Source organism: Columba livia, chromosome 1, assembly GCF_036013475.1.
Source record: "Columba livia isolate bColLiv1 breed racing homer chromosome 1, bColLiv1.pat.W.v2, whole genome shotgun sequence".
Classification (NCBI taxonomy): Eukaryota; Metazoa; Chordata; class Aves; order Columbiformes; family Columbidae; genus Columba; species Columba livia.
This window is the reverse complement of record NC_088602.1, coordinates 66,953,473-66,966,184: the sequence shown is the minus strand read 5'-3', so window position 1 is coordinate 66,966,184 and position 12,712 is coordinate 66,953,473. Positions and strand designations below refer to the sequence as shown.

Here is a 12,712-nt window from a genome sequence, read left to right as displayed (position 1 = left end):
GCTTGAGACTCAAGTGAATATAGACGTGGAACAACTGTGTATTGCTGTGTGCTTCTGCCTGCTCAGTGTGACCTTGGTACTGATTCAGACAGTACTGGACTCTGGATGCAAAAAGTACACTGAATATCCATAATAAATAATAATTACCACAGTAGGGGGCAGCAGCCAGCTGTGGAGGAAAAGTAGGGCCAGCTGCTGGAAGAGATGTAGGCACTGGCTGAGCATGCGAGCTGGGCACTGGGGAGGGCAAGGGGGCCATGGCTGGAAGCCAGTTGCAGCTTACTGCCAAGGAGAGGGAGATAAAAGCACAAAAGAGGTTCACCAGAGGGAGCTGCTCCTGGTCACCCCTCGGCAATCAGTAGCGGCCCTGATCCAGGAGGGAAGGCTGATGGCAAACAGGAGCAACACCAGCCAGAGCGCGTGTCCAACACTGCTCGCACATACCATGCCGGAGCTAGCAGGATGGGTGTCAGCAAGCCAAGCAAGCTTGCTGCAGAGAAGCAGCCTTGCAAAAGCATCTGGTTTGCAAGATACCCGTATGTCCTCCAGAAATGAGCACAGACTCATCCTGTTCCCCTCAACATTTCTCCAGAGGCACCTCCAGCTAAAGCAGGGTCCATACTCCTGAAATGGGTACAGGTCGCCGAGAGTCACCTGGTCAATACTTTTCTGGAGGGCCCTGATGCCCAGCTCTGGTTGATTTCATTTGGAAAGAAGTGTCCATGCAGTTCTGAAGATCCCCAAACAACAGCACTTTTAGTTGTCTGAATCCCTCTGAAGGTCTGACGTTTAGCACCTGGGGTCCCCAAGTGATATGGTAAATGAAAAACTGCTTTTGAACACACTGAACACACTGTATCACTCAGTAGTCCAGTGCTACAACTAAAATTTATCACAGATTTAAAATATTTTTCTAACCACCCTGAAAATGTATTTCTAAGACCAAATCAGTTCACCAGCCCCTTTTTCTCAAGGTCGTTCATGGCGTGCTCCCCACATACCAGCTTCTCAGCAAAGTCAATAGCATCCCAGGGTAAGTTCCCCTGTTTGCCCTATATATAATAATCAACCATTTCATGAGCACAGTGTAGCAATTAATTAGCACGTGATCTGTGTAGTAATTATGATGTGGCACATTTCACTTGAATTTAACTTAGTGAAATTTAGCTTTACTTATATTCATGTCCTATCTTCAAGCTTGCTTTCTGGTTGTCTTTCTGTTGTGCCTGGTTGTTTTCCACTGAGTTCAAATGCAAATAGATAAACCCTGTTTCCATTTCCTTCCAAAGGAGTAATGTTTTTATTTCCAGATTCTACATATGTTCACTGGGAAAAGTCACATAGGAAAACTGAAGTTCAGGTTTTTTTGCTGTGTTCCTGGTTGGCTGAGCATAGTGGTATGATGTGGGTGATGTTAAAGGGAAGCCACTTTTCCTCCATTTGTCAACAGAGAGGCTAAGGGATTTTTTTGGTCCGAGTAAAAAGAAACAGCTACTCTCTGGATATCAGTTCATGTAACCTACAAGAGAGTGGAGAACTCAATAGAAGACAATCTCAGGCAAATGGGGCACAGTATCAGGGAGAAACATCCATCATTTTTGCAGGCAGTAGCCAAGAATAATCCATGTGTGAGCTCAAATGCAAATTCATAGACAACAAAGAGCCTATATGTTGAATATACACACAGTTCAAACATAAAGAAGCAGATTCTTTCTGAACAACTTTTATCTGAACATCTGACCTTAAGAACCAGCCTCAGTTAAGTGCTGGCAAACACCAAGATTTGGAATGAAGTTAGGGGTGTTGCACTATTTTGAAAGCTCTGTTTTGAACCAGCTGTCATTACGAATGTCTGCTGGTACCCTGTCTTAACATACAGCCTGTCGCTGTTGAGCATAATGGGAACGAGCCAGTGGAGTGTATTGAGCTATGCTTTCTTGCATGTCTTTCTAACTCAAATTATCCCTTCACATAGCCATAACAGGTAAGCTTTGAATCTATTTATGCCACATTCTAATTGGTTCCATTTAATTTGTGTATACATCTCTATGTGTGTTTATATATACATATATGCATATTTATGTGCATACATGTACATTTGGGCATCATTATTAAATGAAAATATGCATATTGTCACAGATTATTACTATGCTCACCACAGATTCTTAGAGTAGTTGGCTTTATTATACAATAAAACAACTGTAGAAAGTTAATGCCTTCTTTAGAATAAATCAGGAACACAGAACCCATTATACCATATACATTTAATGGTTTGGACATCTCAGTGCCCACATGAAAACAAGGAAATGTATATTGCAATAGGCAGTATAATTATTCCAGCAAGGAACATCCATCCCACACTCCTAGAAATATGCAATTCAGCATCACGAGATTCTAGCATTATGTCATCAGCTGCATGAGTTTCACAGCTTATCTTTCTGATTTTATGTTACAGAAGTAAACTCCAACAAAAATGTATAACTGCCAATTTAACAGCACATTTATGTTAATACTAGCTGAAATGGTTTCAAGAAGGTGAATAGGATCAGCATTTCTGTACATATGTGTGCACTTAAGCATATATACAAGCACACTCACACGCACATTTAAATATAAACATGTATGTGTGTGCACTATATATATAAACTGCCTTTATAGATGTCATTATTTTAAAAGGTTGATTCCAAGTACATTAAAGTTGAAAACAATCTTCAATACAGTTGACCAATTTAAAAAAGCACCTGCTGGTGAATAGAAGACCAAGCTAGCTGATATCATTAAACACCGTCAGATGAGGCTGCAGGTAGCTGAAACATTCCCTAATGAAAATTTAAAGAGAGCAGATTAAAATGATATTCCTCCAATCCAACAGAACACAAAGGTAAAGACATTCAATTACAACCAAGACCTCATTTAGCACTAAAGGAGTGATGTTTGTTGATCAGAATTTATTGCCTGAACACCTAGGCTTGTGTCTATGTATATAATTACTTTCTACAATGTACTCTCCTCAGATATAGTTACTAGACAGTGTCTTCTGTAATTTTAGACTGTGATGTCCGTGACCAAGGGTCAGAAAACCTCAACAACAGCAACAAAGATATTTTTTATGTTTGCTACTCAGTCTCCTAACATTGAGAAAAATAAAACAAAAAAAACAAAACCATGTGTTTGTTTTTTGAATCACTAGGTTAACAGTTTTAATGGGGGGGGGCAGGGTTAGCCAATATGCTGAGAAGCACCAAGGAACTGGTTTGAGCAGGATACTCTACCTGTGTGTCTGTCCAGAGTGCCAGCAGCTGTCCCATGGGCACATCACTCCTGATGTGTTTTTCAGTGAGAAGGGTGCTCAGCTCTAGATCAGATCTGTCATTACTTAAGAGAAATGCACCACGTCTTCAAAATATCATAACTGAAAAACACACTGACAGGCAGGAGTGTGACAAGAGGAGAGGAAGAATGACCAGGAGACTGAAAGGACTGATTTGTTAGAGAAGGTTAAATGAGCTAAATAGCTATGGGTTGGCTTAATGCTGATTAAACACAGCATCACACTAGTTTAAAGATACTGGAGGAAAATAGAATCAATGAAGGAAAAGAAGGGCATAACTAGGAGCAATATGATGATGTTAAGAAAGAAAAAAAAAACTTCTGACAACAAGATACTCTAGGCAGCACAATCTCTCCCTAGGGGCATGGCATCACTTAAGACATTTAATATAGACACACAAAGCAACAGAAAATATGCCATAGGAAACAATCTCATGGTGTCAGGGAGCTGTACTGGATGACCTAAAATGTACACTGCTAATTTGTGTGCACCTGTTATCTGTGATTTTCCTTGCTTGTATGGTCAACTCATTGTTACTTGTGTGTATTCAGTTTCTCTGGGCCCAATCCAACTCCAGCTGTAGTCATCAGAAGTTTCCGACAGGAGCAAAGGACCTCAATCTCTATTTTATGCCTTTGCTGTTCTAAAAAAGAAAAGGAAAAAAAAAAAAAAAACCACACTCTGCAAGAACTGTTAATGATTTTGTGTATGAATGTATACACAACTAAACCAGATCTGTCCTTATTATTTCTTGGATGTTTTATCCTGTGTTTATCATTAGAGATATCTGTGAAAATGAGTACTTGCTTTCATACAGTGGAGCTAAAATGTTTGCTAGGGAAGAAACTTAGAAGTTGTCTAAAATAGCTTCTGATTAAAAACTGCTTGGGTCACAGAAGAATTAAGATAATTCTCTATACTAAATTTAAAAAAAAAAAAAAAAGATATTACAGAGAAATATCTATTTCTGTTGTAAAAGCAGTAATACAACTGACAAAAAAAGCTAACAACAAATTCTGAACCCAAAACTGTAATTTTCAAATATTTTCACCCAACATCTGACTGTATATAACCATACGATGCTTAAATTCCAGCTCACTTGCAAGTAGGGAATCACTGTTTTGTGGCAGCTCAGTATTGGCCCCTTGAGAGGCACAAATTTCTCTGTAAGTGGGGCTGAATGTTCAGGGGTCAAGGCTGTGTGTTGGTGTTGTCCATGTATCTAGCAGCCGGTATTGTAAATCTTTACAGCAGTGTTTCTTGAAAACACTAAACAGACATTTTGGTAGCCAGTATTGAGCCTGTGGCTATACTGCTTCAGGCTGTGATCTTGTCAGCTTTTACAAGATAAGTAGGGTCAGGCAGGGTCAGTACTTGGGTTGGTAACTCCAAGAAAAGGCAGTAGCTGCAGGAAGTGTCTCAGGCAGTAAAATAGATGTAACTGTTTTCCCTGAGCCTTTTCTAATACCCTGATGAGGGCATAATGTCCAGCTGTGATGTGAAAGAGTGATCCTTACCTTCTGCAGCCATCAAGCAGCTCATTTTCAAAGTGGTCTTCCCTGGACCTGGCATGGAGGTATGTGGTACAATAAACAGGAGGCCACAGAGCTTGGGTACCACTTGCACACATGCATGGTACTGGGTGAACAGCATGTAAATGCATTACACCATTGTTTCATCAGGAAGGGCATACAGGTGAACGACATTTCTGACATCTTTGGGGATGCTAGCAGCTCCAAATTAAGTTTTTGGCTGTGTTTATAATACAAAAGGCAACTCTTTTGAGTCAAGAACTTGTAGACCAACTTTCAGCCTCACACAAGGATAGAAGGGCTGATAATGAAATCCTTGCCCAATGGTCTACGTTGCCAAGAATTTAAAATTGTAAGTTAACCAATTTCTCCTCTAAAGTTCAAACAATAAATAAAATTCTATGTGAAAAATGGAGCCTTTTATTCCTTTGTCAAAATCTGATCAGAGTAAACTACAGATGTTAAAAGGCACTGTAGTTCAAAGAATTAAAAAGAATCTTATGGGGTTTGTATGAAGAAAAGAGTTTTAGAGAATAATATGGAAAATATTATAATGCTATTATATAAATCAGTGGCACATCCTCACTTTGAATACTGTCTTCAAATTTGGTCACCTCATCCCTGAAAAAAAAAAAAAAAAGAAAGTAGAAATAGAACAAATCCAGAGAATGGCAATAAAAATGATAAAAGTCGAAAGGATGGGAAGTTTCTTGAGAAGAGATAAAGAACATAAGGACCAGCTTGCCTCTCAGGGAAGATTCACCCTCATGGGACTGCAAATCACATATGAACCCTCTCCATAAACTCCATTAAAGTGTCGTTGCCTGAGAAAATCTGGAAGATGTCTTTGGTACCTACCAGTTATTCTGGAAGACTTTGGGGCCCTTGTATGAAGCAGACATTGCCAACATTTTCCTCAGTGTACCCTGTTCTCTTAGAGGACTTTAAGCCACTGGAGGTCAATGGGACCTATGGACAGTGGACAGAACACAGAGCTACATATTAGCAACATCTCCTTTCTTTTGCTGACTATGTCACAAACTCATTTTTTGGTCTCAGTTTTAGAAACCTCACTTTTCCACAACTTTTTTCAAACTTTGAATAAGTTTTTCAGAAAAGCATAGGTGATTCAGATATACAAATCCATTGACATGCCTGGCAACTTTTCAGTTAAATCACTGATCTCCCCAAAAAATGTGCTATTTGTCTATTCAAACAGTCTAAACCCCAAAGGACTTGCACAATCTCCTTCACTTTGTGCTATGGGATCCCCAGGCTTCATCAGGGCTCTACTTAAGCATGACCATAATATAAATAACATTTTGTCCTCATGATCTTCCAACCTAATTAGCAGCAAAGGAAAAAAAACTTTCCTATCCTGCAAGGTGAAACAAAGAGGTATCAAATTTCAAACAGATAAAAGGTATTGCTTTTCCAAACAATGTACCATTAATTAATGGAACTTGCTGCTGCACAGATAATACTATGAGAAACATCGTATTTTTAAATGAGGAGGCATTTTTAGGCATAAAAGCAAATCTTCACACAAAGTTCAGATTGGGTTAAATTCAGTAGTATGTATTATGCAGAAGATCAGATTAGATGACAATGGTTGCTCCTAGTCTTAAACAAAAAGCTCTGTGAGAGTTTTACTAGCTGGTATTATGGAATGTCTAATCATTCCAGCAGTTCTCGGCATACGCCAGTTAATAGACAGGGTCAGGAAGGCATCTTTGTCCATGGTAAACTAACATGCAGCAAGGAAGGTGTCTCCTTCCATATTGTCTGGTATTGACCTCTGTCAAAGTCAAGGCATCTGAGGATTGACCAGTTGCAGTGACTGCTAAGAAGAAGCCAAAACGAAGTCCCATTACTCTCAAAGTAACTGCAGAGCATCACTGAACTTCTAGGTATGGAAAGTAAGAGGCTGTCTGACCTACCGACGAATTACCAGGATACATATGTATTCCTGCACTGGGCCTTCAAAGTATCATGAAAGACTAGAAGGCTTTTCAAACTGTTGGCTGTTCACCTCTCTTACAGCTGGACAAATCCTTCCTCTTCCAACCCTGTGTGAGAACCCTGGAAGCACCAGTCATAGTAATGCTAGCATGGTATGTCTTACAGCTCTATCTGTAGATCAGAAAAAGGCAGAGCAAGATCAATAAGGTCTTAGGGAAAAGACCTTTGGAGGAAAGTGAGGAAACTAAAAGCTCAACGGCTACAACTAACCTTATATTTGATCTATGTGACACCACAGCCTGGAGTCCTACTGTCCCATTATCCGGACCAGTATCCCTTCAGAGTGCCCCCAGTTCCTTCCTAAACTCACACACACCCACAGAAACCTATGGAGACATAAGGTCCATCCTCAGCTGCCCATGGCTGAACTGTACAGCTGAACCTCAGAAGTAGGACAATGTTCCCCGCAGGCAGGTGTAGGCTGTGGTGCCTCTGGTGCTCTTCTCTGCTTCAGGTACCCTCAGATAGGGACAGAGACCATGAAATCTCATTTGTCCTGAAAAATGTGACCTCATTTTGGTGATGCGTGATGGATTTCTGGTTCATTTCTGAACTGTTAAAAAGATGTGTGTCCTTTTTTCCATGGTTGTACTTACCTACAACTTCAGTCATCTTACAGGTCCCACAAGAAATCAGGGAGGATGTCTTCTAGAGAAGAGCTGTTCTGGAGTCTTTAGTTATGGGAAGCTGAATCAGCCTTGTGGGATGAAAAAAATATCTACCAGGGAAAGAAAAAAAATATAATAAAAGGAACAAATGAGCTCCTGACACTAGCAGTTTTACACTAGCAATCTGTACTTTCACATGAAGACAGAGTACATACCTAAAGTAAACACAAAATGCACACGCAGTTGTGATTCCAGTATGTTTGTAATGGCAAGACAGATTGTAAATTATTTCTTTTGGAGGCAGAAAGCACAGAGAAAAAAATGTATATTATTCATAAAAATGATTGTCCTGTTCACTTGTATACCTCTGCAATTTATTCCATAACAGCTTTTTACTTCAAAGAAATCTCTAGCTAATGACATCTCAAACTTAAAAAAATCCACTTATTCACAACCCTGTCCCTGAGGGAATTCCCGCGTGTTATCAGAAATTTTTCCAAAGATCATTAACAGATATTACAAACCAATTGAAACGGAGTATTTTCTTTGCAAATTACTTTTAACTTTATAGCTATTGAAAAAAGACATTGAGTGATTTAATTTACTTAATCTGTCTACAGATTGCAGCTATGTGCATATCCTGTGATTGCATTTCCAACAAAAAGCATATATAACTATCCCTAATAGAGATATTTTTCTAAATTATTGTACAAGATCAGTAAGATCTCTGAAGATATTAATGTTTACTTTTTCATTTAGAAAATTGCACTCAAGAAAGAAATGGGCACCTTTATTCTGTTGTTATCTTAGAAATAATAACACACCATAATACTTATTTTACCTGCTATTTTAATTAAAACCCCAATAATCATCACATCTGTATATCCTTGGAGGATATGTTCCACTGATTTTTCTGAAAAATCACTGTATTTTCATTAGGCTGTGAAGTCAATATTTTTAGAAACATCTTACGTAGCAATGAGTATACCAAACAAGATCCTCTATCTTGTACCAATCCAAAACAGCCAAGTGTAGAGCAAGGCAACTCAGCAGAGGAGGGCTGGAGAAGATATCTTAGTCTCCACCTTATTGCCTTAAACTCCTCTCCGAGAACCTTATGAACATCAGCACCACTTCTGCTGGAAGTATGGAAAACATCTTCCCCTATGAATATTTATCTCGTGGCTTCCTGGTTAGGGTTCCTTCTCTCTTTGCAGATAAAGAGATAAGGGCTTGAACCCCCTGAAGCTCAGGTGGACTTTGAAGGCATTTAATTTGAATGACAGTGAAGGCAGCTGCTGTACTTTGTGTGCTGCTCAGTCCCCATCATATGCCACACGTGCTTTGCCAGGTTGCTTTTGTAGGCATGTGGGCAAAGCAATGCAGAGTTTGAGGAGTCAAATCAGGATTAGCTGCTGAGAAGTTCAGATCAGCTGAGCTGGTGGCTGCCTGGCCAAGAGGCACAAGCAGAAGAGGATTTTAGATGTCTTGAGACCTTTATTAACAAAATGTGGGTGATGAACCTGGGGCGTGTGTGGATTAGGATCCTGGACTTGGACATCTATCTCTCACAGGGGTCACAGTCATTTCCTTTTGTGGCTTTGGGCCCAGAGATGACTATTCAGAGAAGGACTCAGATTTGTCACAGCAAATATGTGCCTAAACTCCTTTTCATACCTCACTTAAAACGGTGGCAAAAGTGTGCAGAAAGGGTCACCAAGGATTTGCAGGTGATGCTTACTGTTGCACTCTCCTAAGCTATTCTGCATCTTCCCATCAGCTGTGTCAGAGGCCTGGGATCAGCCTAAAGACCTCTCCATTCCCAGTACTATTTATCTCTCACTTTCCTGTTCTTTTCCTTTCCTGGGTTACCACAAAAAGATATCACAGTAAAAAGATTTCTTTTTTTTCTGCTCAGTGCACCAAAAAGCACTGGTCAGTTACCTTGAGCTCATTTTGAAACTGTCAGTAGTTGAAAAGATTACTTCCTGAGCTACATGAGGTCTGGGTTTGTCCTGTGAATGCTGAGAGACCAGAAGTGTTTACAAAGATCCCACAGCATTAACTTGGCAGCTTGCCTCTTTCCACCATCCTGTGGTGGCAGGTGGGAATGAGAAAGCAGAGGGGGTGGCTGTTATTGAGCAAATACTCAAGTTTTTGTCTTGGTTTTAACCCACGCTGCACCCAGACGAATACAAAGGGATGACAGCACACTCTTCCCTTCTCCAGGTAAAGGTGCAGCCTCTGAAATTTGTCATGTTCCCATTCTTCATTCACCCACATGACCTGCTTGATGAACTTCTCTAATCATGGTCCAAACTCCTAGTTCATAGCCAAAATAGCACTGCAGGTGTCAGAAGCTGCCACCTGCCCGATCCTACAGGGTTTTAGGATCCTCTCTTTTTAGGAGTGTCTCCACCACCTTTGTGTCACACATGTGCAACTGGCATTGCAGTGAGCTCTATGTGGTGCACACATAACCCCAGAAAGACAGAGCCCCAGCACATTTGCTGGTGGCTTTCACATCGCACTAGCAGCGCAATCTCTCAGCCTCAGGAATGAGTCAGTTCAGTGCTGGAGCATCCTCCCCCTCTTCCCTCCCCACCTGCCCTCATCCAAGACATCTCATGTTGCTTCTGTTTTAACACAACCAGCTGCCCCAAGCTCTGGGAGTCTTTCTGCATGGGGAGAAAGGGCAGAAGCCACCACTGTGCCTCCGTCAGGGGTGACCTGGACTTTCCACCTGCTGGCATCAGGCACTGTGCCATCAGCTGCCAAACTGGCACAGCTCCACCGGCTGTGGTGTCTGAGCGCCTCCATTGTCAATCAACCCGGGGCATCTCCACGGAGTCTGATAACGCATTTGCTAATTAATGCCAGTTGTGATCATTGGTCAGATCCTCAACCGGGATAAATTGACATGGTTCCATTTAAGCCTCTGACAATTAGCGGCAGCTTAGAGCAGACCCAGTGGTTTTCTTTACAACGTGTGTATACATCTTGTTGAAAGTGAATAAAACCCACCAACTAATTGCATATAAATTACCAAACAATCAGAAAATGAAATTATTGTTAGTAACTCCCAGCCCTGGCCAAATTACAATGGTGACAAAGAAGTCATAGCCCTAGATATGCTAACAGTTCTCTGAGCCATCCAAGCTCCTTATAATAAAAATAATTAATAATAGCTGATGTGCTTCTGGATACACTCACCTTTCTGTAAGGAAAACCTAATGAGTCGTTCTTTAAAAAGTGACTATGAGGAAATTAAAATGAGTCTATTAACTTGTAAGCATAGCATTTTATATTTTAACAATTTAGTGGATCAAATCCTGAATTCAATTTTTAATTCTTATAAGCAACACTGGTAAGTGAAAAGGAATAGACTAAGAACTTTCTCGGGAATCTTTTTCTGCCATTTGTCAAAATTCCATTTCAATCAATACTTCCACCCTATTAGGTCATATCACCACTCCTCTGAACCATAGTAAGCAGAGCTGTAGTAGGTATTAAATACTAACTAGAGGCAAGTAAGTCACTCCTGGAAACAAAGCAAAAGTTTGATAGGTTGTGTCAAAAGGAACTGTTGTTATTATTATAATTTATTATTTGTTAAGCACTGACAATGTGCTCAGTTCTGCTGATTAAGTTCTTCTGAGCAAGTTCTACTGATTAGCTTCTAAGGACAACACACTGTACTACAAAGAAGATATGTGACAGCTATCAAGACTTTTCCTTTCAAGGCTCACTTAGCAAAACAATTACACGCCAGTTATGCAGGTTTTATGAAAAAAAAAAAGAGAGAAAATGCATAAACTGAGTAAATATCATGACTTTTGTGTTCACTAATTTTCCTACTCCAGATCTCTCACTTCAGTACTGTCTGACAACCTCAAAGTTACACTGAGATTTGAGGAAGATCTAAAGCCTCATCCCTACTTATATTCAGTTTTAAGCATCATGCTATATTAGGAGCAAGCACACAGGTTGTATTGTTAGGATTTGGCTTTGGGTTTGAGACTCATTTCCCTGGGACAGCAGAGATGGCTGAATGGGGCCAGTCTGAGACAGACAGAAAGCTAAGCACATTCAGATTCACACACACTTTTCCTTCAGCATCAGCCAGTGCTACACTGGTAGGTGGTGACCTGACCTTAGAAACACTTTTGGGGGTGCAGGTGCCAAAATGGAGCATCTTTTCTATCCTGCAGGGTCCTTGCTAGGCTGTGAGGGCTGTGTCTGTAGCAGACCTGTTGGTCAGTGTCTCCCCCCTGACCTATAGGCACATTTTTGCAGGGCATCTAGGAGCTGGGATGTTTGGTTTGTGCTAGTCTAGAGCCACTGCAGCAATGCCTGTTTTACATCTACTTTAGCCTGTAAACGAGTCACAATTTATTCCTTCACCTTTACCCTCAGATCCTTTACGTACATTTTACCTCCAAGGTGGCAGATTCCCTAAGCCAGGCATTTGATGGCAAAATAACGCATACAAGTCTGTGTGTACACAGCAGGGGACAGGGCTGGGGACTGCTCTAAAAACCTCTGGACAAATTTGTGTGTCAGGAGGGTGCCGAATAGACATTGTCCCTTGCCCCGGCCAGGCAACACCTAGGCTTTCTCACCGCAGCGCTGCCAGAGCCCCAGCTGTGCAGCTGTTCTTAGAAGACAGAAGAAAACCTTCCTTTTGTCTGCTGCTATCCTCTAGACTGCACACTTCCCTAAATCCCACTAGCACGCTTTTATTTTTTTGTAACTGACAGGGAGAAGAGAGTTCTTATATAAATCCTTTGTATGAAGATCAAACTGCGTGCCTGTAGAACCATGATTTTTTTTTAGGGGAAAATCTGCCCTAAAATAATCATCCCGTGTTATCCCTGCAGAGCGCCTGTGCTGCCTTTTAAAATGCGTCCAATGCCACCCTCCAGACGAGACTCCACACCGGCAGGCAGTGGGTTGCAGCTGAGGTCTCTGTGCATGAGGGGAGGGCAGAGCGTGGGCAGCCTGGGGCAGGATCAGGGTCAGGGGCAACGCAGCTGGAAGAGGACGTAATCTGAGTTGCTCCTTGCAGACAATGTCAGCCTTTGTACTGATAGAAACTTGTGGAGCGATGTGGGAGCCGGTCCCGGGCATGTGTAAAAGGTGTTTCTTTACCTAACCAGCTTGGACTCCTCAAGCGTGCAGCTGGCAGAGCCTAAAATTTCAGTCAAGTCTTGTAAGTT

The 12,712-nt window shown here is 41.1% G+C and overlaps 1 protein-coding gene and 1 long non-coding RNA gene across 51 annotated transcripts in view; one reads left to right on the top strand and one right to left on the bottom strand.

The window, feature by feature from the left end:
- The window catches only part of LOC135579320 (uncharacterized), a 57,530-nt gene that overhangs the window by 11,958 nt on the left and 32,860 nt on the right, over positions 1-12,712 (bottom strand). For 16 of the 50 annotated variants that reach the window (XM_065060426.1, XM_065060433.1, XM_065060467.1 and 13 more), the window contains 5 exons: positions 7,482-7,603; positions 5,722-5,832; positions 5,450-5,484; positions 4,849-4,969; positions 3,273-3,375 (listed from right to left, as the gene is read on the bottom strand). In XM_065060426.1, the coding sequence (XP_064916498.1) occupies positions 3,273-3,375; positions 4,849-4,969; positions 5,450-5,484; positions 5,722-5,774 (312 nt within the window). In that variant the 5' untranslated portion in view covers positions 5,775-5,832; positions 7,482-7,603. Of the gene's footprint in view, positions 1-2,249; positions 3,975-4,848; positions 4,970-5,449; positions 5,485-5,721; positions 5,833-7,481; positions 7,604-12,712 lie in introns of those variants that run through there. The other 34 variants (XM_065060507.1, XM_065060497.1, XM_065060516.1 and 31 more) reach the window with 15 other exon arrangements.
- The window catches only part of LOC110360325 (uncharacterized), a 206,807-nt gene that overhangs the window by 180,608 nt on the left and 13,487 nt on the right, over positions 1-12,712 (top strand). The gene's annotated exons all lie outside the window — the stretch shown is intronic.